The 24,763-nt window shown below is 39.2% G+C and overlaps 2 protein-coding genes across 8 annotated transcripts in view; one reads left to right on the top strand and one right to left on the bottom strand.

Moving 5' to 3' along the window:
• The window catches only part of LOC134499773 (glutathione hydrolase-like YwrD proenzyme), a 50,662-nt gene extending 46,576 nt beyond the window's left edge, over positions 1-4,086 (bottom strand). For 5 of the 7 annotated variants that reach the window (XM_063306599.1, XM_063306602.1, XM_063306604.1 and 2 more), the window contains exons 1-3: positions 3,494-3,798; positions 1,430-1,554; positions 1,161-1,314 (exon numbers count right to left, since the gene is read on the bottom strand). In XM_063306599.1, the coding sequence (XP_063162669.1) occupies positions 1,161-1,314; positions 1,430-1,547 (272 nt within the window). In that variant the 5' untranslated portion in view covers positions 1,548-1,554; positions 3,494-3,798. Of the gene's footprint in view, positions 1-1,160; positions 1,315-1,429; positions 1,555-2,926; positions 3,016-3,493; positions 3,799-4,011 lie in introns of those variants that run through there. The other 2 variants (XM_063306601.1, XM_063306600.1) reach the window with 2 other exon arrangements.
• Positions 4,087-10,043: 5,957 nt separating this feature from the next.
• Positions 10,044-15,663, top strand: TM4SF4 (transmembrane 4 L six family member 4). Its single transcript, XM_063306597.1, is given in 6 exon segments — positions 10,044-10,441; positions 11,135-11,224; positions 12,269-12,411; positions 14,014-14,168; positions 14,171-14,196; positions 15,017-15,663. Coding segments are annotated over 6 exon segments (603 nt in total). The 5' UTR covers positions 10,044-10,270; the 3' UTR covers positions 15,035-15,663.
• Positions 15,664-24,763: the final 9,100 nt, after the last annotated feature.

The following is a 24,763-nucleotide window of genomic DNA, read 5'->3' as shown; positions in this document are numbered from 1 at the left end:
TTGTATATCATCATCAGAGAGAGTTTAAAAATAAGTTAAAGTGACATCACGCACACAAGCCTGGAGGTACAAATCCAAAAACTGAGCAAGTATAACCACTTGTAAACCACCCAGAGTCCCTCCTTGGGAGGGAGATGGGCAGTAATAAATTTTGATAAATAAATAAATAAAATAAAGTATAAAATAAACATACACAAGGTTTGTGAGAACTGTAGAAACCCCCGTCTCTATCATTAAATTGTAATGTACTGAGAAATTTAGTCCAGAAAATCTGCATCTTCTTTCAGAAAAGGTGGTCCTGTTTATTTTCTTGAGGAAGCGTTAGTCGTAATAACCTGGATTCTTCTTTGCCTGCTCACTTAAATCACTATTTATCTGCATTGTTTCTCTGTCACCAATTTTTCCACACTTCAAGCAACAGCCAGACATTCTCTCCCAACACTGTATAGCCAATAAGGCTCAATGAGACCTGGGTTCAAGTCTTTTCTCTGCTTTTGATTCACTGGCTCTGCACAAAGAGCCTATTCGGAGCCTCAGTTGCCCAGCTGTATTTTCCACAACCCATTTAGACAACTTTCACCTTTCCCTTCCTTTCATATTTCTACCACAAAGGAATTTCTCCATGGCTGGAATAACATTCTCCTGAAGCCTCAACCTTGTTCCCTTTTCAGAAAGGCTATGAAAACTGGGCATTTAAGCAGGCCTTGGGGCAGGGTGATTTGTTACCCTCCTTTTCATTTATATTTATGTGATGTATAACAGGTGTTCTTTTTCCTCAACATGGGTTTTAGCAATATTATTATCTATTTCATTTGCCTTTCCTTTTTTTTTTTTTTTGTTTTAACCCTAATTTTCAACTGCAACTGAGGTGGCCTAAAAGTTTCTTGAATGAATGAATGAATGTGTTGCAGAGAAGCCTTTACATTGCAAGATTTCAGGCACACTGGAAATGGTATTGGGCTAATATCCCTTGTGAATGGTGAAGATTTCCAAACCTATTAAAATATTATCTATTCTTTTGGAGGCTTTACTTCTACCACCATGCTTTATTTTGCTTTAGTTTTATTAGGCCTCCTTGTGTGTTTTATTTCTGTTCTTGAACTTGGTAACAGGAGCCCAGCCTGTTAGCATTTGTTCTCATATGCCTTTTTGGAACTTACCTTCCATTGAGACCCCACACCTGCTTTGTGCTGGCATCGTAGTACAGGCAGAAACAGTCTCCACCTAGGCCTGTACTGAATGGTTCGGTAACATTTAAAGCAGCAGCTACAGCCACAGCAGCATCCGCAGCATTGCCACCCATCTTTAAAATATCTGCAACAAGGAATTTCATTAAGAATATGGCAGCAGTGGAACCAATGCACGAAATGCTAGATTATACTCCCAAAACTTAAAGATTCCAACCATTAAAGAATAATTAAACAAATACCAAGGCCAATATTTGTGGCAAGAGACTGGCTTGATGCCACACAGCCATTGCAGCAAACCACTGGGGATCGTCGAGAACAGAACTTAAGCTGGGACATCTTTCTGGAAGCGGGGATCATATGAAATCTGCATACAAAAGGAAGGAATATAGTAGCCAGAGTCAATACAGAATGTTAAAATAGTAAGAGGCATATGAAGCCACATATATATTTTCCATTTTTTAATTTAATAGTCCCCCTGACTCCATGCCAATTCTGGGTGGCGTACAACATGAAAACATTAAAAATAAAATAATACAGAGATCATGCAAAACAACCATTTGGAAAAAGAACATGCACACTACCAAAACAAACATCCCACGGGGGTCTACAACCACCCTAACCCAACGTCTTGGGAAGAGCCTTGTTTTAAGGGCTCATCTCAATAGGGTCAGGATGGAGGCCCTATGACTCTCAGGGCAGGGGAACCTAATTCCTGACAGCAGGTGTTGTGACTGAGAAGTCCCATCAGGTGACACTGTCTAATTGATGGGTCCTGAAGCATGCCAATTCCGTCCCATCGTATAGAAGTGGCAGAAGGTATCGAAGGCAGGTAACCTCAAATAACCAGGCCTGATACCCTGAAGAGCTTTGTAAGTGATAACCAACTGTTTTCTGAAATTCTTGTGTTGATGGCTAGTTTAAAATACCAAAGCAGGAGGACACTGAAGGAGGTGCCAGGACTGAAATGACACCAGCACCAATGGAATTCAGACTGAAGGTTTTGAACACAGTGAGGTTTTATTGAATTAACTGAATGAACATTCATTGGAATAGCTTGATGTTGGAGCAAGTTGAAACACTGGCTTCACACTCCATGCTAAGCCAGATTTGTTTACTCAGCCATTCAGCTGGATTCATACATCATATTAAGCCCTTGCCCATGCTGTGGTCAAAATTGCCCAATACAATTTTGTTTGTGGTTCAGTGCAACATACAAACATATTCATTTTTTTCAGATTAAAAAAAAAAAAGTTCAAGGAACCACAGGGATCCAGTAAAGGGGGAGGGAAATTGAACGGAAGGCCAAGCTATTAGGAGTTCATTTCCATCATCTTCCATGGGGCCTATGTGAGAAATAATGTGCTTAGATCAATGGTAATGGAACTCCTGGTGACTTTATGGATAAGTCCAACAATACAGAAGTGGTTTGCCATTACATCTTCTAGTCTAGTCCATAATCCTGAAATTTGCTGGTTGTCTGCTAATCAACTATTGACCAGATCCAAATCTAACCAGCTTGTTGAGATAAGCCAAGGTGCGATAGGGTGCTGCCACCAAGGTATAAATTACATAACTCTGAAATGCAGTAAGGAGACCCTATAGGGTTTGGGAATCCAGGACTCCATTAAGAGAAAAATTGTTCCTGCCTGGACTAGGAAGATATCAATGACAGCAACCATAGCTATTGAATGAAGTCTACCTTGCTGCTAGGGAATTTTGATCATATATATTTGAACCTGTATTTGTTAACTGTTTCAACCTGTTCTTGGGTTTTGTTGGAAGCTTTCTGTTTCTGTGGTCTCCTCCATTCGAAGTTTCAATATACTTGGTGGATACTGAAACATGGTAGAGGAAGACTTTTATTTTTCATGCAACTAGACAGACAGCTCTTTACCACCTTAGCCAGTTGCTGTTGTGCACCAAAAATAAATACACAAAGCCGTGCAAACTCACACTGGTTGGGTTGCAGATGTTCTCTGAACATTGCTTTTCACACCTTGCAGAAAACACCTATAAATGAGAAACAAGCTCAGAGAACCCCACAAGCCAACCAGTGTATTTCAACTAACTCTACCCCTGAGTTATGTGCATGTATCTCTAGGGCAGGGGCACATACTCACTGACCCATTCATGAAGTTTCAGATTGTTCATCAACCCAACAAACACTTATCATATGAAAAATAACTTATGAATTATTTATAAATTATATGAAAATAATTTAATAATTACTTTAACCAATAGTATTACAGATAAAGACGACAACCTCTTGGATAGTCCCATCAACTTTGTGGGTCAATACTGACCACTTTGGAGAACCCTGTTCTAGGACTAATATTTCTCAAAGGGCGCCCTTCCTTTTTAAAATGCAGGGAGGGGTCAAAATAAGGAAGTCCGGGCTCCCCGGGCAGAGACTTGTTTTTTGGAGAGACGCGCCAGCGACTTTAGCCAACAGAAAAAGCACCTTTCTAAGTGAGCGCAAGTGAGAACTTGGGGACGGGCCCTGGGAAATGATCGAAGGCGCCTTTCTTCCGCTTGGGGTCCTCCAGATTAGCGTCACGACCACGCGTGGCTAACAGACCGTGAGTCCGACTCGTCTGGAGGAAGGCGCTATATCTCCGCAGATTAAGCCACCCACGAGAATCTCGCCCTTCCCGACGTGCAAAGGGTGGCCCTCTCCTAACGCAGGCAGGTCGAGACGAGACGAGACTCGACAGCTCCACCTGACTTAACGCAACTCTTGCTCCTCCGTCGACAGGAGGCAAACGTAAACTGAGCAAAATCCCCATTTCATCAAGCGGGACGAGAGTCCACCTCGTCCTACCTTCGCGCTGCGACGCCCCCACTTCACGACGCAACAGCAGCACTTGGCACTGGCACACACACACAAGGCCTCGGGCTGTACTCACGTGACTGCAGAACACGTGACGACTCTGCTCAGTCGTGTCTTCTGGCGCTGGGAGTCCAGGATGCTGCAGAGCAGAGAGCGAAGGTTGGCGCTTCGACCAGGAATGTCTGGAAGCGCGCCTCGGTCTCTTTGTCTTTGCTGGCAGTGTGTTTAATGAGGTGTGGTCGTTAGCCCATCGAGTTTGTGTTTGCGAGGTATTTGACCGGGGAAATGTTAATCCCAAATTGGGTTTTTGCCTCAGCCTTTTACCTCTGTAAGGAAGGCAGATTTGAGTCATTCATTATGCTATCAGTACTTCGGCAGAATACTTCGATGTGCTTTACATGCATGACATCCAGACAGCACTTGTAGCTGGGTTTTTTTTTTTTAGCATTCCGATCCTGCAACAGTCGGAAGGTTGATAGAGATCTGCAATTCAGCTCCATGTATTTCCATTTCAAAACAATTTTGCATCACTCTGCTTCTAATTGTACCTTACATCAATACATTTTTGCACCATTTTTTTGCTCATTGTAGCCAGTGGCCCGGGTAAGCAGGGGTGTGCAGGAAAACCCCAAAAATTGAAGTAAGAGAATTATAATTTCACTGATTTATGTTACTGCCTTGAAGGGAAAAGATTGATCTCTCTGGACTATTTCCGATATGGAATCATACTTTGGATGACCTCCCCTTTCATGTGTGGACCCGGGGCAATTTTTGTCCAGCACCTCCTCATTCAAAATGCTCTTACATTGGACAACACAGTGCTCTATCTTATCAATTATTGTAAAGCAGTGTTTCTCAACCTTAGCATCTTTAAGATGTGTGGACTTCAACTCCTAAAATTCCCCAGGCAGCTATGCTGGCTAGGGAATCCTGGTAGTTGAAGTCTACACATCTTGAAGTTGCTGAGGTTGAGAAACACTGCTGTAAAGGACATTTGCATAGAAATGCTACTAATGTTGCATTCTGTTGCTTTTGTTTACCTTAGCCTTTCCTTTCTTCCCCTTCCACTCATACATGTGTTTCAACATGTATCTGCAGTGAATGCACTTCATGCATCCGGTGAGATAAGCACAAAAGTTTAGGCCACAGTAAGAGAATATGTTAATCTTTAAGACACTACAGTACGGGCTTGCCAATATGTGCTACAAGAAAATAACTAACCAGCTGGAATGTGGGACTTAACCAACAGTGAACAAACATTGCACCAGGATTCTTACTGCTCTTATTCAAGGCAGACAGAGAAACATGTAAAAAATGTATTTTGTAAAATTAATGACAAGCCTTTTGGGTTTCAGTCACAGTAATGCCTTCTTCAGAGCTATTTCAGTAAAGACAATAAGTTGCACAGATCCCTTAAGCAGACTAGAATCAATTGTCTGGTTAACTGGACATGATTGACCATGGTTCTTCACACTGCTCTGTGAGATAGCACATGTTTTGCATGCAGAATGTGTCCAGCACAGTTCCAGAGGCTTGCTGCCAAGGAGGGAGACCAGTCCTCCTCTGACCTTGTTCCTGGTCAGGCCCTGGTGAGATGCTATGGGAAATGATCTCCAGATCATCAGAAGGCATCAGGTTGAGGAACGTTGTGAGCTAGCCAGACAGTGGTCTGATATCTTCCAGGCATGGCAGTCAGAATGTTAGTTGAACCTGTGAGGTTTCCTTAACTATAGTTGATGGGTTTATCCAAGTTGCCATTTTTTGCTTTCTTTTTTTTATAAGTTGTTGGTTGGTTTTCTTACTTGTTATTTATATGGACATTTTAAAAATCATGTTTGCTCCCAGGGTCACTTTGCAAGATGGGCAGCTATCAAAATGGAATAAAATAAATATTCAATGTAAGAAGGTTTACTGTGTTGCTAATGTACATGTGCTTTTTATTTTTTAAAGGAGGAATACTTTGCATAGCCAGTTCTGATTCAACAGACTTCATGATAAACTGAAGTTGTGGTCAGCTTCAGATGTGGGGTATACTGCAGTGGCAGAGCAGCGAGACCCAGGCTCAGATCCTCACTAAATCATGCAGACCACTAGTAATTCTTACTCCCAATCTACCTCCTAGGGTTCCTGTATTGTTGGGATGATACAATGAGAGAATATCCTTCCCTTATGTACCTTTAGAGAAAAGAGGGGATCTAAGGGCAATAAGTATATAAATACATTCAAATATGTTATTGTGTAATAACAGGGATTAATGCATGTGTGTTAGTTGCAGCTATGAATGTGTGTATTGACCTTAGGAAACTTGCTGTATTCATTTGAAGCAACAATCATCTGTAATGTGGATTGCAGATATCTTTTACAAAAAAAAATCACAGCAGCAGATAAAATGATTGTATCTGTTCCCTTGGGAAGGGAGCATGATCTCATTTATGAATCATTAATTTATTAATACAGGTTACTGGTGTGTAACTTTCAGTGGTCACCCACAAATTCCTACCTGTGTCAAAATAAACATAATTACTAATCTCTCCAAAGTAATATGTTCTGTACTTGGGATTTAATGGAAAACCAGTATAAGAGAAAGTAAAAATGTTCTGTTAGGTTGTGATATACCTTGCAGCACACGCACACATACATCCTCCCAGATCAGTATGTACTTGTTCATATTCAGAAGATACACTGGTGTGATCTAATCTGAAAAAAAAGGAAGTTAAAAGCAACACTGAAGAAAAGCAATGGCAAACTACTTCTACATTGTTGCCAAGATAACTGTATGACCATGGCCATGTAGTCACCAGAAATCAAGCTTGAACTGTACTTTACTAGGCTTTTCCATACTACATCCTTAAGCTTCTTTACTCTATGCCTAAAACAATGGAAATGAAGCCAGCGTAAGAAGTCCTTATTGCATTTCAATCCCTTCTTCCACTTTGGCCACAGGGATGGCCTTGTGTTTTGTCCAAACCAGACTTTCCGTGGCCCTGACTGATGAAGTTCCCTAATGCTTTATCCTCTGGCTTGGCCAAGAAAGCAAACACCAATAGGTTTCCTTTCCATGTTTGGGTCTCTGATATGTGGTTTTTACTGATAGACTTTTTGTATAAGCTCCCCTTCTTCAACTGCTCCTAGTACTTGGCATCTTCCTATCTGATGCATCTGCCAGTGGACTACTTAAAAAGAGGAGAGGAAAGCACTGTTTTTCTTTCTTCCTGTCATTGGGACTAGAAGAAAAATGGACAAAAGTCTTGTCAATTTCACCTGGTCAGGATGAGAGGGAGGAATGGAGAGGTTGGCTGGCTGGTTATAGCTTCCTTCAATTGACTTATTTTTAAAAGCCCAGCCTTTTTTGGGGTTGCCCAGTAGACATAGATAGCAAAGATAGTGTCCTTGGGCACCAACATGCACTTAGATGCCTCCCATAGCACCTAGCATGTAACACTCTTAGCGAGCAATTGCCTAGGTTACCAGCCTCAGTCATATCCATGGCCCATGCAGCATTCCCTGGTAAGGGTAAGGACAATACCAATAATTTCTGGCATATTTTGGCCAATATGTCATAAGTGCAAGCAACATTCAGTTTATCCCAAGTCTGCTCATGACATTTTATGCAAGGTTAGTCTGAGGATAAGGTCTGGCAAGGTCTGAACCAAGCATCTGGAAACCAGAATGGTCTCTCACTTAATAAGTGATAGGTGATAGGTCAACTGCTTATCTAGCCCCAAAGGAAGAGCCTCTTAGCTTGGATCATAACATTGATGGAAGAAAGACGGGCAAGAATGAACCTTGCTTTTCCTATAAATATGTTTTTCTGTTCAATCGTGTCTGATTCTCGGAGACTGCCTGGACAAGTCCCTGCAGTTTTCTTGGCAAGGTTTTTCAGAAGTGGTTTGCCATTGCCTCCTTCCTAGGGCTGAGAGAAAGTGACTGGCCCAAGGTTACCCAGCTGGCTTTGTGCCTAAGGTGGAGCTAGAACTCATGGTCTCCTGGTTTCTATTCTGATGCCTTAACCACTACACCATACTGGCTCTTTCTGTAAATATAGATTGTATTTTATTCTTAGCAATTGTTAGATTTATTTTTAAATGGCTTAACTGGCAGTTCCAATAGAGTTTATTATTTGTCCTTGAATCTCTATTTGCAAAGCTTCTAGTTTCAGTACTGATTGGATGAAGCCTGACAGTAGGATCTTTAACCTAGAGACTAATTTGCAAGTCAGTATACTGTTGTATTCAACCCACCAATAAGGAGATACATACAGTGTACTAATATACTCCAGATACAGAATACAAGTGTATATGGAATTATTTCGGATTTAGCTTTGCACAAATGAAATAATCATATAGACAAACAAAATGCAAGTAGAACCAAAACTTGATAGCACAAAATTATTGGACATACTAAGAATATTAAGAATAACTCAATATTTTTTAAAAATATTACTTCTCTTTGGTCATTTAGCTGTTATTTCTGTCAGAGATAATGTTTTTGGTTTTCAAGTATATATTATTCACCTGTAATGTGCCCAGAGGAATTAATTCACCAAAATGCATAATATAAAAGCTAGAAAAAATTTTAAGACTATCAAAATTTAACCATTCTTAAAACAGTTCTGATGAAATCAGTGAAAATTAAGTCTCATTGATGTCAATGGCTTAATTCGTTTAACATTCTTGGATGGGCTATTAAACTAAACTAGTGTGGCATACAAACCCACACAATGGGTCCCATTGTGCTTAAGATGTACCTCCATCACAGTTTCATGCATGATTCATCATAAGTTTACTCACTTCAGCTTCCAGGAGGGAGGATTAAGCTGAAATTAGCTCTTCCTTCTGATCTCTGGACACAATGTCAGGAGACCAGAGAAGTTCTCTGTCCCCATTTCCCCCCCAAACATTTTCATAGATATTAAGAGAATGGGCATAACAGGGACAGCAAACTGCACCCCCCAGATGCTGAATGGGCCAATACATAAATTTTACATGGGGGAAGAAGGAGAAAAGCAGTGAGTAGCAGTTGGCCAACCACCTCAAAGATAGCTAGGATACTACCTACTACATTGCTGCTATCAGCAAATTAGGACTCATTTTGTTTTGATATGTTATTTAACATTAGACCAATGAAGAAGTAGTTGGATAACGGCATCATCTACTGTAAATATGATTAAGTCAAAATACAAGCTCAAATGTTGCTATCATCCACTAATCACATTTTATATTTAAAGCAAAATAAAGTTCAGCCCTACTTCTTCCAAGCTGTATTGTCATCTAAAAAAATGAGAAATGTTCTCTCCGTGGTAATGTTCCATTCTTTCTACAGAGCTGACCATGGAAGGTTGAGAAACTGATGAAGTTGAAGAAAGATTGTTTTCCAACAACAAATATGTACATTGTGTTAACTCATGGTTGGCTTAAATATGGTTTGTTGAGTAAATCACACATAAGACACACATTTGATACATGACCCTAAATCATAAGCCAAACTGTCCAAGTTGTATTTACTTAGGATTAAGTTTCCACAGGGTTATAGTCCTAATGTTTCGAAATAGAGTTTAAAATATGTATGCATATTTTCAGCCTTCTGTTTCAATATAAAAATTCTATTGAACCATGTAGAGAAAAATGGCTAACAAACCTTTGATCTGCTTAGTCAGTTTCCATGTGTCATTTGCCTATCATTCTTTGCTTTTACAGCTTTTATCTTCTTCCTAGGAAGATCAAATAGATTATTAGTATGCCACCAGTACTGGGTTTTATGGGGGGTTTCTGTGAAATTAGTGAGTAGTTTAATGGTACACAAGCTAATTATTCATTTTTATTTGTACTGTGGATAAGAATCTGAAAACCTTTCCTTTTTTTTTTTCAATCTAATGAGAAAGTTTACTGTCCCAAATATTCTACCATCAACAGGAAGGGGGGTTACAATAATCTTCTTCCAACTACTGACTGTCTTGGGGAGGCTGGTAGAATATTAACAGAGCCTCTGGTTGTCATGACAAATTCAGAGGTTGTTCCGAACATAATCTCATTGGGGCGGGATAGATGCAGAAATATGAGATCATGACAATGTTAGGCTTATAAATTGTCAGAGCTTTGGGTTGCTGGCAGACTGAACTCAGTGAAAGAAAGTGGGATCCAAAACACAAGTGGATTGAGGCAAACTGTAAGAAGCTCTTGTTAAAAATAATATCAAGATCCAAGGAAAAGTTTACCTTCTCTAGTGGAGTTTGCAGTACAATTTTGGAAATATGTGTTGTTCAGGGTGTGCCAAGTGTGTTGGAGTTACTCTCATTCCTCTAGTTATACTATGTATTCTTGCCAATATTTTGTTATTTTTTCCTGGGGGAACAATTGAAACCAGCGACCATATTTCAGATGAAGTTTGGTACTTTGGAGGAATTTTGGGTTCTGGTATACTGGTGAGTATGTCAAATACTCAGTTTTTTTCTTTTTATCATCTAGAGTTTACAGTCTTTATAGAAGCTCATCTGCCAATATACAAAAGTTCATTACAACCTATAACTGGAATTAAATTATAATCTGCTGAATAAGCAGGTTTGAAATTAAAATATAAATTGAATATGAATTAAATCTGTGATTAAGAAAAGAGATGCTTATCTGATGATGCGGTAAAAACGACATATATATCTAGATGTCTTTGGTGAATAAACAGATAAGCAGTGTTTTGTTGGATCAGACCAACACTTTATTAGTCTAGCATTATTTTGTTAGAGCAGTAGCCAATGCAGATTAGAAATGAGTATTAACACATTTCTGTAAAATATATTACTGGTTGACTTTACTTCTTTGTGTGTGTGTGTGTGTGTGTGTGTGTGTGTGTGCGTGTGTGCGCGTGCTGGGACATTTCAAGTCAAATGCTAATCATTAAACTTGGAAGTCATTCCCACTGCATTCAGTGGCTTTTACCAATTCAGTGGGTTTAGATGGACAGCATCATTGAACTAGAATGATCCTGTTGCTCACACAGTGGTAAACCTGCTGGTTGCAATGATGACATTTCAGAAAAGAAGAAATGGCATTGCAGGATCCAGATTTGATGCAACTAAATGCAGAATGATTATGCCTTATTGTGATTTTCTATTTTTCTCCAGGTGGTGTTTCCTGCTTTGATCTTTTTGGGTCTTAAGAATAATGATTGTTGTGGATGCTGTGGAAATGAAAGCTGTGGAAAAAGATTTGCTGTAAGTATAGAAGCAATAAGAATCTCCAAGTAATTATTAAGATGGAAATATATATTCCATTCATCACCACAAAAACGCTACCATGTTCAGGACCAATGTACTAGCTAGGCTCCATTTGAGCCCACCCCACCCAAAGAAATACTTAAGAAAAAAGCATTTTAGATTTTACTTTTGAAAATAGACTCATACCGATTTTCCAGATTTCATCCTAACAAAATCACTAACTCCCCCTCAGAATTTTTTTTTGTTTTTTTGCAAAACTTTAATTTCTTTGCATGCAATGGTTTTGTCTGGCTTTATTTGGTGACAGCAACACATAATCTTAGATTTCTGAGCTGCATTTCTATGCTCCCTTTGTATTTGGGGGGCTCTAGGCTGGCAGCAAATTCCATAAAGCAATGCTGTGAAGGGGGAAGAGTCCACACCTCCTGCTAATAAGTTGTTGGATGATTCTCAGTTGTATTATTATAGGAAACGGTTTTTAAAAGCCTTTTGTCTATCCATTTCCCCCATCTTATTCATAATTTTGTTATCCTGTGTCACCGTTCTACCCCTTGATCATTATGCTGCCTTTTTTCCTAAACTAGCTAGATTCCAAAGACACAGCCTATCTCGTTTTTGGCCCTCTTCCCTGGTGCTATTGCCCTAAAAGGGCTGGTGCCAGGACAAAACTTGATTTAGTTAAATTGAATGTAGATTGTAATGAGTTAATTCATTAATTAGATTTTGTGTGGTTTTTCCCTGTATACTTAATAATTTCTATTTATTTATTTTTGTTGCTTTTTAATTAATAACAAGAAAAAGAAACAAAACAAAACACAGTGATAATACTGATGGAAATGAATTTAATTTCTAAAGATTTGGAGTTCATGCCATCTGCCATGAACTACCATATGGTCCTTACACTGAGAAAATTTCAGTAGATTTATAGATAGTGATTTCATACTTTTTCATACGCCATTTGTGGGTGTAATAAACCAGCTAATTATGTAAACATGCCAACTTTAGGCATTGGTTTGATCTCTTCTTTTCTCTTGTTGGCAGATGTTTACTTCTATAATATTTTCAGCAGTTGGGATTGTGGGAGCTGGATACAGTTTTATTGTGTCAATTGTCGCTTTGAACAAAGGGCCCAAGTGTAACACTGCTAGCAATAGTACCATCTGGGCCTATCCATTTAAAGATGGGTAAGATATTCTAACATTATTACTATTATTACTATTACTATTATTACTATTACTATTATTACTATTATTATTATTATGTCATTATGTAGCAACATGATTGACATTGTGTGATGTTACTGAAAGACAGTCTTTTTAGTCAATGCTTGTCAATTATGTGGGGCTACAGCTTCCTCATGAGAGGTGGGAATTGTATCCACCTAACATGAGGGTATCTTTTTGGGGGTAGCTGTGGCAAGGCATGCTGTGATCTCACTTAAAAAAATAAAAATAAAAATGCATAAGAATGTATAGAAAAGATGATTATGTGCCATGTCAGTGCTGATTTTTAGTGACCACACAGATGGACTATTTCCAGGATGATTTGTCCCTAACCTGGCCCTTCAGGTCTTCCAAAGTACATCTATCCCTGCTGTAATTGAATCCATCTGCCTTCTTGCTGGTCATCCTCTTCTTCTCTTTCCTCCCACCTTTCCCAGCACTACAGACTTCTCAAGAGACCTGTCTTTGCATAATGTGTCCAAAATATGATAATCTGAGTCTGTCTGTGCTTTGAGTGATAACTCTGGATTGATTGGTTCCTTAAATATAGAAAAGAAGCCATAACAAAAATATAGAATGGCAAAAGTATAAGCTAAAGTATAACACCAAAAAAATGTGGATGGCTAGCACCTCTCCTGAAGTTTGTCATTCCAAAAGATATAAATAAGGGCCATTTAGTAGAAACTTACCATTATCTGAGTTCTGTTAATCTGACAAGGTAATTTTAGAAGAAATGCTTATTGCCATATGAACTCACAGAAGTACTATGCAAGTATTGTGGACCACAGGATTACTTTCAGCCCTCAAAATGTGTCAGAAACATTGGGATATAATCATTTTTAAAGACCAAGTATTCTTATTTATTTATTTAAATTTGTATCACCGCCCATCTCCCCCAACGGGGGACTCTTATCTCTGACTGATAATAGCTTCAAGTCCCCTGTCATTGTATCTAGCAACCTGTGTGAATATAATTAGCTCTAGCTACAGATTTATTTGTTTTAGCCAATTAATTTGTCCTCATTAGCTCCCTTAGAAACTTTACTGAACTATTTAATTCTTATTAATAAATGAATTAAGAAAATAATTCTGATGAATCCAAGAGACAGTGGGACGTCACACTATGACTACAGTATAAAGGAACCTACTCTCAATTTCTGTTGTGTTCTATTCCACTACTCATTCCCTGACTAGGTATTTTTCTTCCAGATTTGTTGGACTACTTCTTTTATAATTTAAAGTTGTCAAAAGTGTAGCCAAGGGAGTTTTATAAAAACTGTACCATGCTGACTGTATGGGAACATTTCTAAAAAAAAATCGTTGAGAGGGAGGAAGGTATTTCACTACCCACATGCTTCTGGCAATGCATCGTATCCAGCAAGATACAGTTTAGTCCTTTCTCAAATGGGTAACAATTGTATTCCCCACAGAACCCAGTGCATACCATTAGATCAATACTATTTTATGATGTGCATAGATCCACCTAGATTATGGCACATATGAGCTAGCAAAGTAAACATAACATGTAAACAATGGCAAAAAATATTATTTTCCCCCCCACAGGGATTACCTTGGGGATCATAATTTATGGAACTATTGCCGGTCACCAGAATCCATTGTGCCCTGGAATCTGACCCTCTTCTCTCTGCTGCTGATAATGAGTGGACTTCAACTGGTCTTGTGTGCCATTCAGGCAATCAATGGTCTCTTTGGAACTATCTGTGTAAATGTTGTGGGTGCTGTGGGGTAAGAATGCTTCCATATTCCAGTATGCCTGCTTCTCATTTTCTGTATTGATTTGCTTATTGTTAGCTTATTTTGTTTTCTTAAGTACTTACAACAAATTTACAAGAAGGCAGTTTCTCTCTGAATGTCAGGAAAGACTTTCTCGCAGTAAATTCAGGTTGACAGTGGAACCTAGGGAACTGAAATCTTCTCCTTCACTGGGTATGTCAACCAGAGGCTGGACAGCCATCTCTTAGTAATGTTTTAATTTTGCTTCATGCCCAGAGCAGGGGATGAGATTCAGTGGCCTAAATGAAACTTCTAAATCTATAATTTTATGTTCAGACAGGATACATCAGCCAGAGCTGAACAACACAATCCCCTTTGCCTGTCCTATGGCTTGTAATATGCTAGGTTGTGTAGAAATGGTCTAAGAAAAAAGCGATTTGCTTCCAGAACTGTGCAATAGAATTGCTACATGCTATTTATCAGACTCTTTTTTTAAAAAGTATTTCAAATTTATACACATGAGAAAAGCCAAAATCAATAGATATTGTAAAGCATGTCCATATGCTTATATATTACTTGTGTCATAATTTAGTTTGTCATAATTTAGTTTGTTTGGCCATGTGGCCCTTGGGACTATTTGGCCAATGTGGCCCTTGGGACTATTTCCATATTGGAATTTGTCCTTCAGACTCACCTTTTAGGTATCAAAGAGGGCTACTAGATTAGGGCTTACAGGGTAATTTTTACCTGGATTTCTTACTGCAGTCAAATGCTGTATAAATGTTAAACTATTACTAACATTAGCCAACATTTATTTTTCTTTGTTCTTTAGGGAGATGGAACAGTTTAAAGAAGATGATTGCAATATATCAGCTGTGATAACGCAGAAAATCCCTTCCTAGACTTTCCTCTTGATATGATGGGCCGAGTGCCTTTACATGAAACAGGTCCAGAATGAGGGGTCTTTTCTCATGATATAGGAGAACCACTTTTCCCTTCCTGAGCTTATTTCTCCTGTTGGGCTAGAGCGTATTTATTTTTATAATAAATTCTTTTCCAAGACAAACTCTTTGTGATAAGACCAGTTGCAACTTTTGGCTCCTTCCCTTCAAGAGGCAAAATTATTAAACCACTTGTCTATGGTTTGTTTAAAGATTGTCCATGCTGGAAATAAGTTGCTAATAATAATAATAATAACAACAACAACAATTTACAGGAGTGTGAGATAAAGATTCACATTTGGAATGTTTACAGACTCTGTATAGGGTTTTTTTTACTCTCCACTATTCCCTATTGTTTCTCAGTTACTGTTTATAATAGTTGCATGTTATTTTGTGTTGCTAGAAGTCAAATGGTATGCTCCTTCGTAGCTGTATTTACATGTTACTGTGTTAATATATAGAAATATTTCAGTTTTCCAACTGAACGCTTACTTTAAAACAGATCATATGAAAATAATAAACCATAATGGAATTATAACTTTGCAGTAGTATGAATGCATAATATGGACTGCATCTGCCTAGAATAAATCAGAAAATAGAGTCATGGTTTGTTTTAGGCTTGATTTAAGAGGAAGCTTGTGTCCTGCATTCAGCGCTCTTTCAGATATAAATTCTGGGTCAGACTGGAAACAGCTCCAAATAATTGTGTTTCTACAATGTCAGCAGCGTTAGACAGCTGATTTATTTCTGTCTCAGCTGTGGTATAATTGAAATCAATGTAAAATGATTTCTCCATTATTGGGAAATCTTGCCCTCCCCCTATTCCTGAGCTGATCACTGAGTCTGGTAAAGTAAATGCTAGCTTTGAGGGGTTGAAGCTTCTGCTAAAGGAGCAGCCATGAGAGCTTAGGCAATTTCGTGCTTCTCTTTGGGAACACAGAATCCTTCCTTCCTTCCTTCCTTCCTTCCTTCCTTCCTTCCTTCCTTCCTTCCTTCCTTCCTTCCTCCTTCCTTCCTTCCTTCCTTCCTTCCTTCCTTCTTTTTGAATGAAGTCAGGATGAGGGATCTTTCTTACTGCAGATCCAAGCAATGATTTTCACTCCTTGTTTCTGGCATTTCAAGTCAGCTGAAGGGAAGCTAAATCTGTGATCCTCTTCCATTGCGTCTCCTTTTTTTTAATTAGAATTTTTCAGTACAATAAAAGTGTACACAATTAAAAGAAGATTAAGAAAAAAAATTAAGATTGAGAAAAAATATGTAGAAAATAAGAAAAAGAAAAATGAAAAAAGGAAGAAGGCTTGTCATCTTAATCTTCCCCCTTCGTCTTTGACTCTTTTTAATCCCCACCTCTTCCAATGCTTCTGATGATCTGGGGAGTGAAAACCTTGCTAGTGTTAAAAGGGACTCAGGTGGCTTGTTTAACTCAGACTATGAATGGGTGGTTTGCTAGCCATGTTGCTTGAAAGGGAGGATTCAGCAGTTGCAAATTCACCAAGCCTTTTAGCTTAAATTCATTAAGCCTTTTAGCTTAACAAACGTTTGTTATGTCAGTTTCCAGAAAATAGTCACTCTTTTTCTGTCAACCACTCTGCCTGTTAATTTGTTCTTTCAAGGCTGCTATAATCACCACTGTTCAGAGGTAAGGTAGGCCTTACTGCAGTTGGCTAACTAGAGTTGCCATGTATGAACACAAGGCACAAGTCAAAAGGTGTAGCTTTGCTTTCCCCCTCCCACTTTTTTCCCAGAAAAAAAATGTACTTCTGCTTTCTGTCTTGTGTGGCACATCTCACAGAGCAGAGGTTTTAGCATTTAAAATGGGGACAATTTTCAAGTATCAGCCTCCTTTCCCTTCCTTCAGTAATGATCATTTACTTTTAATGTGTAAATAGCACGCTGAGTTCCACACTGTAAATGTGACCTATTTTGCCTTGCCAGATGGTAAAGGGACAGTGAGTGCTATTCCAGAATTTGTGGGCTTCCTGCCTGCACTTGGCATAGCCCACTAGATAAGTTGGTTTGCCCCATTTGCAAATAGAGCCGTGGCCTATAGTCTACTAGCCTCAAGGAAGCATTAGTGTTTTGGACTGCCACACATGAAGAGAATTTGGCCGAGGTGGCCTCACCGGTCAGATGAGAAACCATGGACACTGATCCAACTCTACCAATTTTCTCTTAAAGGCACAGGTGGTTTGAATCACTTTTGGCTTATAAGAAAACCTGACTTATGTCTGGCTCTTCTCTCAGCTGAGAACTTTCAGCTGCTTAATTTCTTTGCCTTGTGGTGACTTTCAAGACATGGGAGCAAGGGCAGATATGCTGGCAATCCTGGTGAAGCATTTTGGGTATACACCACTACAGCTTCAGCTACTATTTTATTGCTGTTTTGATTTCAGTATTGTTCTGACGTTGATAGAATTATCAATCTCCAAGCTTGTGTTTTATATCCTAAGATTTCGGTGTATAGACTCAAATTAAGAATGTTGTGCTGAAAGAAACTTCTGCAAATTATTAAAGTGGTTTTCTTGTTTTGTGTAAATTTGCTAGATGTGATAATTATGCCTTGTGATTCAGATTTACCAAAAAACAAACCCTGCTTCTTTAGTTTGAATGCTTGTCAAAGGCCATTGCATTTTAGTCCAAAGTAGTTTATTTTAAATATGTTCCATTAATTTAAATGGGCCATATTTCCAATTGCATTTCAAATGACATTATGACTTTAATCTCCCTATCCATCATAGGAACATAACCCTTGCTTGCTGTCATGCATTTAAGAATTGGATCATTTTTGCAAGATATACAGTTTGCATTTGTATACAAAGTATGTGCTTGGTTAAAGGTACATATGATGGAGGAAAATTCATTTTAGTGTGTTGTGAATACTGTTCTAACTTGGCCCTGTATCTGTTACTAAAACCTACCTTCCTCAATAAGGCCAGTATTTTGAAACAAACAAAAAAAATGCCAGTTTTGCATCTCTGCCACACACAATTTATCTAGTCTTTTATCCTGCTCCATTTCTTTGACCAGCTTAGCTAGCTGTGCTTGATTCGAGTTTCACCACCTAGAGAATATTACTTAACCACTATCGTTTTTATGCAAACATGTGTTTCAAAGTCCTTGCTCTAGCAAACATTCCTAAACATGTGGATAACCAGAAGTTCAGTGGCATCAGTAGACAGAGTTACCATGTTAATATTTCATAAATTTCTTAAACTTCTAAGAACATATCACAGTATAAATTTTGTATTGGTTGTACAACTGTTTAGATTTCAATATTTCAGTAAAGAATCTGGGAAACTAGTTTGCTAAGGATCCTTAAAATTCTCTCTTAGAGGCTTCTAATATCCTGTCTATAAATCTTTCATTATTACTGCCCTTCATGTTAGGGCAGCTCTTAGCAATCTTGGCTCTTCCATATATATTTGGACCACAATTCCCAGAGTGGTTAGTGTGGCTAAAGGCTAAATGTAACTTAAACCTTAGTAAAACATATACCACATATCTTTTTATCTTGAGAAGCTTCAAGTGTATAGCACTTCTAGTTGATTTATTTTATAAGAATATAACTGAGAGCTTATTACTTGATTTTAACAATGAAAAATATCAGTTAATTTTTATGAATATATATACAGTAAATACATGTTGTTTTTTTGTGAATATATTGGTTGAGCATCAGTACAGGCATATTTCCATCATGCCAATATATTACAAAAAGTCCAGTGATCCCATATCCCCTCTTGAGAGAGGCACCCAAAAATGTTAATTACAGGTCCCAGAACTCAACTCAGTGTTTGTCCTCAGCCTTTCTCCAACCACAGTCTATGCTTTTATGCATAGTCAGCTTGATGTCATCATTCTAGCTCAAAAGAAGAAGGAAGATAAAGCCTGATTGTCCAACAGTTCTTCCCTCCCACCCCCATTGTTCCAACAAGTAGTTCTCATGGCAATTAAAGGCCCTTCTCCAATAAAGCACTATCTATTAATTCTTGACCAAGCAGAAAACTACATGAGCATGACATTTGCTACTCCATTACCGATTCCATTTGCTGCCTCTGTCCTGGCTCACTACTGATAGGTGGTCTCCTGATTTTGGGCATGTACCATATGATATGGAAAGCAACTGATTAAAAAAAATGCCAACTTCCACTTTCTTCCATGCTTTGTTTAGGAGGCAAAGTGTGTGTGTGGTGGTGGTGGGGGAGTGTTGGTCCCATCATTTTAGTGTTCTACTATTTCAGCCTGTTACACCATTTCACTGTACAGTAGTGCTATTTCACCATTACAACATTTGACAGTTACACTATTTCAACCCCTGACAATTAGATTTCCTTAGATTTCAGATTCGGTCAAAGTGGGGAAAAGAAAAGAACAACAGGGAGAGTTTAATCAAACAGATGTTCAGCCAACTGGTAGATCAAATTGCAGAGTGTTATAAGTCCTAAATGTTACCTTTGAGCCGTATGCTGAGTGCTTCCAAACAGCAATGCTATGGTGACAGGCTTTCTTTTCTTTTTACAATATGGATAATTGGCAAACTGTTACAGCTGAAGCAACATTTTTTTCTGTCTTCGTATTTTATCAAATGTTATCCAAATATATAAAGAATAGTAAAATTGATAACCGTTCCTGTGAGAGCCTCATCAACCTTTCCAACATGAGACACTCATATCTCTATCCATATACATTTTATATATGTATATATATAAAATAAAATGTAAATGGATAGAGATATGAGTGTCTCATGTTGGAAAGATTGATGTGGCTCTCACAGACCCTTTTTAAGTTATTTTTCAGTGATAAACTAAAGGACAAATGTTACCCTAGAATGGCAGTGAACTATTAAGATTGTCCTGGACAATAATGTTTGCTGTGTACTTTTGAAATGGGATTTTCAGCTCAAAGCAAACACACACTCTGCCAGCCTTCACTCGTATAGATAATGTCTGTATGAGCACTTACAAGTGGCTGTTTCACAGATCCATTTTGCATGGATTTAATGCTGTGTATAAAAAGCCAAAATAAGGTGTTAAGCATCTAACAGATCTTTCTTTGTAAGAGTCTCCACCTTCCCAGTATAACAATAACCTCTGAAGAGTTGCAGACTTTGCTATTAGCAGATCCCTTCTTGATAAGAGTCTCCTCCTTCAGACAACACTGTAACCAACTACAGTAGTAGATGGAGGAAGTCCAGGACCAGTCATATTGTTAGGCAAAGTGAAGCAGATGGTCGAAGATAGCCACGGGGTGTGACAAAAGAGCTGTGTGCCATGCAGCCTGCCCTGTGCCCTTTTTGGCAAAAATTCAACCATAAATCCAATTTACATTTTTATATTAAAGGATTGATTATGTGCCATCAAGTCATTTTCAACTCCTAGCAACCACATAGATAGATATTCTCCATGACTACCTTCAGCTCTTAAAATGGCGCACCCATTGCCACTGCAACTGGGTCCATCCACCTACTTGTCTTTCCTTTCACCTATCCCAGCATTAGAGTCTTTTCCAGAGAGTTAGGTGTTTGCATAATGTGTCCGAAATAGGATGATAATTTGAGCCTGGTCATTTGTGCCCTGAGTGAGAACTCTGGACTGATTTTCTACTTCAGAGAACAAAATCTCTTGGCCTACCTGGTTTCTTAGCCTCTCTAGCATACCAGGCTACGGGGAGTCCTTGTTTAACAGCCATTCATTCAGCGACTGTTCAAAGTTACGTCAGCACTGAACAAGGGGACTTACATCCTCGTAGTTGCGGCCATTGCAGCATCCCTGCAGTCACATGATTGTGATTTGGGTACTTGGCAATTAGCTCACAATTACAATGGTCAGTGTCTCGCAGTCATGTGATCGCCATTTATGATCTTCACAGCCGGCTTCCGACAGGCAAAGTCAATGGGGAAGCCAGCAGGAGGTTGCAAAAATGACAATCACATGACATTGCACTTAATGACCACGCACGATTCACTTAAAAACTGCAACTGGAACTGCCAGAACTGCCGTCATAAGTCAACGTGGTCACGTGATATCATGCTTTATGACCGCATCGCTTAGTGACAGAGCTCCGGTCTCAATTATTGTCATTAAGCGAGGACTACCTGTACTGAGTTTTGAAGGGTGTCTCACCTTCATAAAGTCTATTGTAGGAGTGATAAAATAGTCACTCCAACTAGTCCTATCTGCATCCTTGACCTGGAAACTTCCTGCAAGCTAAGCTTATCTTTGTTATTTTCTTGGCATATAGGCACAGTTTTAAAACAACATGCTAGATCAACCAACAACATTTTAATTTTCTAGGGAGCATTCTGGGAAGTAAAGATGTGGCTTCACTTTGCTTAATGTCACATGGGCGAGGGAATCTTGTAGGCAATAAAGACACAAAGAAGTCCATGGGTCCTAGTTATTAATTGCATCCTAAAAAGGTACTATCTTGAGTTGAACTCAACTCTTAGTGACTACTTAGACATTAGGGCTGCACATACTTTGAGAATGATTCTAGTACTAATAGAGCAACCAAAACATGCAAATAAACTAAGAAGTGCAAAGTAAAATCCAGTTTCTTTCAAAGCAAGTTCCCTCAGGATGCTCAAATTTCATTTGCAAAGATAAAAGCTGTGCAATTTCTGAGTTTATGAATGCTTTTCCTCAGAAAAAAACGCTGTCAAGCTTTGAACTGGATAGTTAACCAGAAAGACTAACTGGCTGTGTTCAGACAACCTGCTTAACCAGTTTGAGAGCCAGGAAAGAGCTAGCATGATATGCAAACTCCCAAACCTAGTCAGCATTCAGGTTAGAAAGGGTTGGTTTTACTTCAAAACAGCTCAGAGGTTAGTTGTGGTTAACTAACCTACCTCTGTTAGCTATGTCATGTGAACTGGAACAAGAGAGTAAAACAGTAAATCCTCTGTTATTGGCACAAAGATAAAGCCTTACAGCAGCTTGCAAAAACGGGCCGCTCCAGGAACTTGCCTGCATTGTAAACCTTTATAGAGTCCTCACACATTGTTAAAACAAGTGCACATTTTTCAAGAAGTAAAGTAGTGACCATCTCCCACTTCCCTGTGTGTCTGATTGGAGGTCTTTGCTCCATATCTGATCTGTGCATCTGAGACTGTGCTCTGCTGACACAAAGGCATAAATAATTCCCTCTGGATCTAGTGGCTGACTAGATCTGATGTCACCCAAACACAACTGTTCGTGATGCGAATAGTAAATGGAAAGCACCAAAATGCTATAAAATGCAGTCTGAGCATTAGCAATATCAGACATGCCATCCTATCTAGTAGTTTTGGTTGAAAGTGTTGCAGAGGAAGACATTTACTGCCCTCTTGTGACTTGGTTCACAGTCCTGGCTGTGTTGAGAGCTTTTTTTACTATTCTCTGGCAGCTGTGTCTTTTATTTTGGGTTTATTTTAGCAATTTTATTTATTTGTTTGTTTGTTTGTTTGTTTGTTTATTTAAAAGTTGTGCGCCCCCAGAGTCATGTATGTGAGATGGGTGGCCATATAAATCAAATAATGGGATGCTTTTTTTTTGGTTTCTTGAGAGAGGAAAACCCATGAAAGGACTTGTGACAGCTCAGTTCTTGCCATTTCAAATGGATCTGATCTGATGGAGAATCTACACTCTTGTAGTGTCGTATCCTGATACAAACCATTCACTGGGTTGAAGTACATAGAAATATTAAGAAGTATTTTATTGCTTGATGTAATGGTATGTGGGAATGACCTTGGGAGATGGGGGGAGGGGAAGAGATGCTGCCTAGGAACAGTCAGATAAGAGACAGCATAGCCCACAGCTGCAAAATGGGCAGGGCAAGAGGCTCAGAAAGGACCCTCCTTAGTTTTTGGGGCTGTAAAGGAAATGGTGTGAGAATCATACTTTCAGACTTGGAAGATTCTGTTCACTTTACAATAAAGTAGAATTAGCTTATCTGGCCTTGTTTCCTGCCTGGTCTACCTGGTAAGGCTAACACTTAGTGTGCTTGAATGTTTATTGCTGTGTTTATTTGCAGCCTGCACAGATTAAAATTCTGGGATATGGAGTTTATAGGCTGTTCCATTTTTGGACAGAGAACTGAGTGGTGAGAGCAAGCTCCGTTGCTTCAGTCTGCTTTCAGTATGTGCAGAGGGTCCGTTGTAGAAACTAAGGAACTGGAAGAGCAAAACACCTTTTCCCACCTAACAACTTCTAGAAGTAGGCTGACCATATTTACTTGAGACAAAAATGGGACATTGGGATGGCAAAATGGGGTAGGCCTGGGTGACGGGCTGGATTGGCAGGCAGGAACTTCTCCAGTTTTCTCGGGCTGGGAATCTTTGGATTCCTTCATTTGCAAGAGGCAAGGCTGGGCTGGAGAGTCTAGTGAACGGTTGTCCCTGACAAGCCATTACTCCTCTGGCTGTGCTTTTACGTTCTTTTCTTCCCACCATTTCAAGGCAGGAGCCAATTGGATCACCCTTTGATCACCGCTTATCAGCTGATCCTGTTTTTTTCTTTTTAGGTTCTCCCCGCCCCGGGGTTGAGCTCTGCAGCCTTTTCCCCCCTGTTTCTGCTGAGCTCCCCCTCCTTCCACTCAAAGTCAGACTGCATTCTGAAAGGTTTGCGGGAACTTTCAAATTTTTAAGTAAGGTTTTTAAGAAAATGGGACAAAATGGACATTTATATTAAAATGACGGGATGGTCTGGAAATGTTAAAAAAACGGGACTGTCCCGTTCAAAATGGGACGTATGGTCAGCCTATCTAGAAGCATCTATTTCAGTTTTATAAAAACAAATGGAAAAAAATGGAAGGCAGTTTGGTGACCCACCACCAGTGGCGAAGGATAATTGTAAACTGCAACAATATGCAGTATCCTCTAGGGAGCACACAAGTGGGTTGGAGCCAGATAAAGTCAATTCTACTTAGTTCCCATTGTAATTAGTGAGAAGTAAGCTATAAATACTCACAGTTATTTCAGTGGGTACTAGCAGAAACCAGCTGTCAGGATGTTACCCAGTGTTCTTTCTTTCCTTGTATTTATATAGCTCTGGCAGGAATGCCATTTCATTTTCATTTACCCTAGTGATGAGGGATCAGTGGTCCTCCAGATGTTGCTGGACTACATCTCCCATTATCTCTGGGAGGTGAGATAACAATTCACCATGTTATGGCAGTTGGTCTTTTGGATCTAATTTGGTCTTCTTCAAAGATTTATACTGGTCTCAGCACACAGCAATTAGAGATTGAAGCCTCTTTGAAAGCTTCAATGGCCCTCACCTCTCCAATGCCAGAGCTTTGATACTGTAGAGGAATAAGAAAAAAAAGAGCTAGTTTGGTGTAGTGGTTAAGGCATGAGGCTAAAAGCTGTGAGTTCTAATCCTGCCTTAGGCACAAAGCCAGTTGGGTGATGTTGGGCCAGTCCCTCTCTCAGCCCTGGGAAGAAAGAATGGCAAATCACTTCCAAAAATGTTGCCAAGAAAACTTCAGGGACTTGTCCAGGCAGTCACCAGGAGTCAATAATGACTTGAATGCACCCATTAAAAAAAAAAACATAAAAAAGGAAGCCTGGAGAACGTTTTGGAAGCTCACCCAGTCTGCAAACACACTTACATTTTCCTTTCATTGGTTCCAACAGGAAAGGGAAATATTAAGTAATTGGAATA

This window comes from Candoia aspera, chromosome 6, assembly GCF_035149785.1.
Source record: "Candoia aspera isolate rCanAsp1 chromosome 6, rCanAsp1.hap2, whole genome shotgun sequence".
NCBI lineage: Eukaryota > Metazoa > Chordata > Lepidosauria > Squamata > Boidae > Candoia > Candoia aspera.
This window is presented reverse-complemented; position numbering and strand designations above follow the sequence as displayed.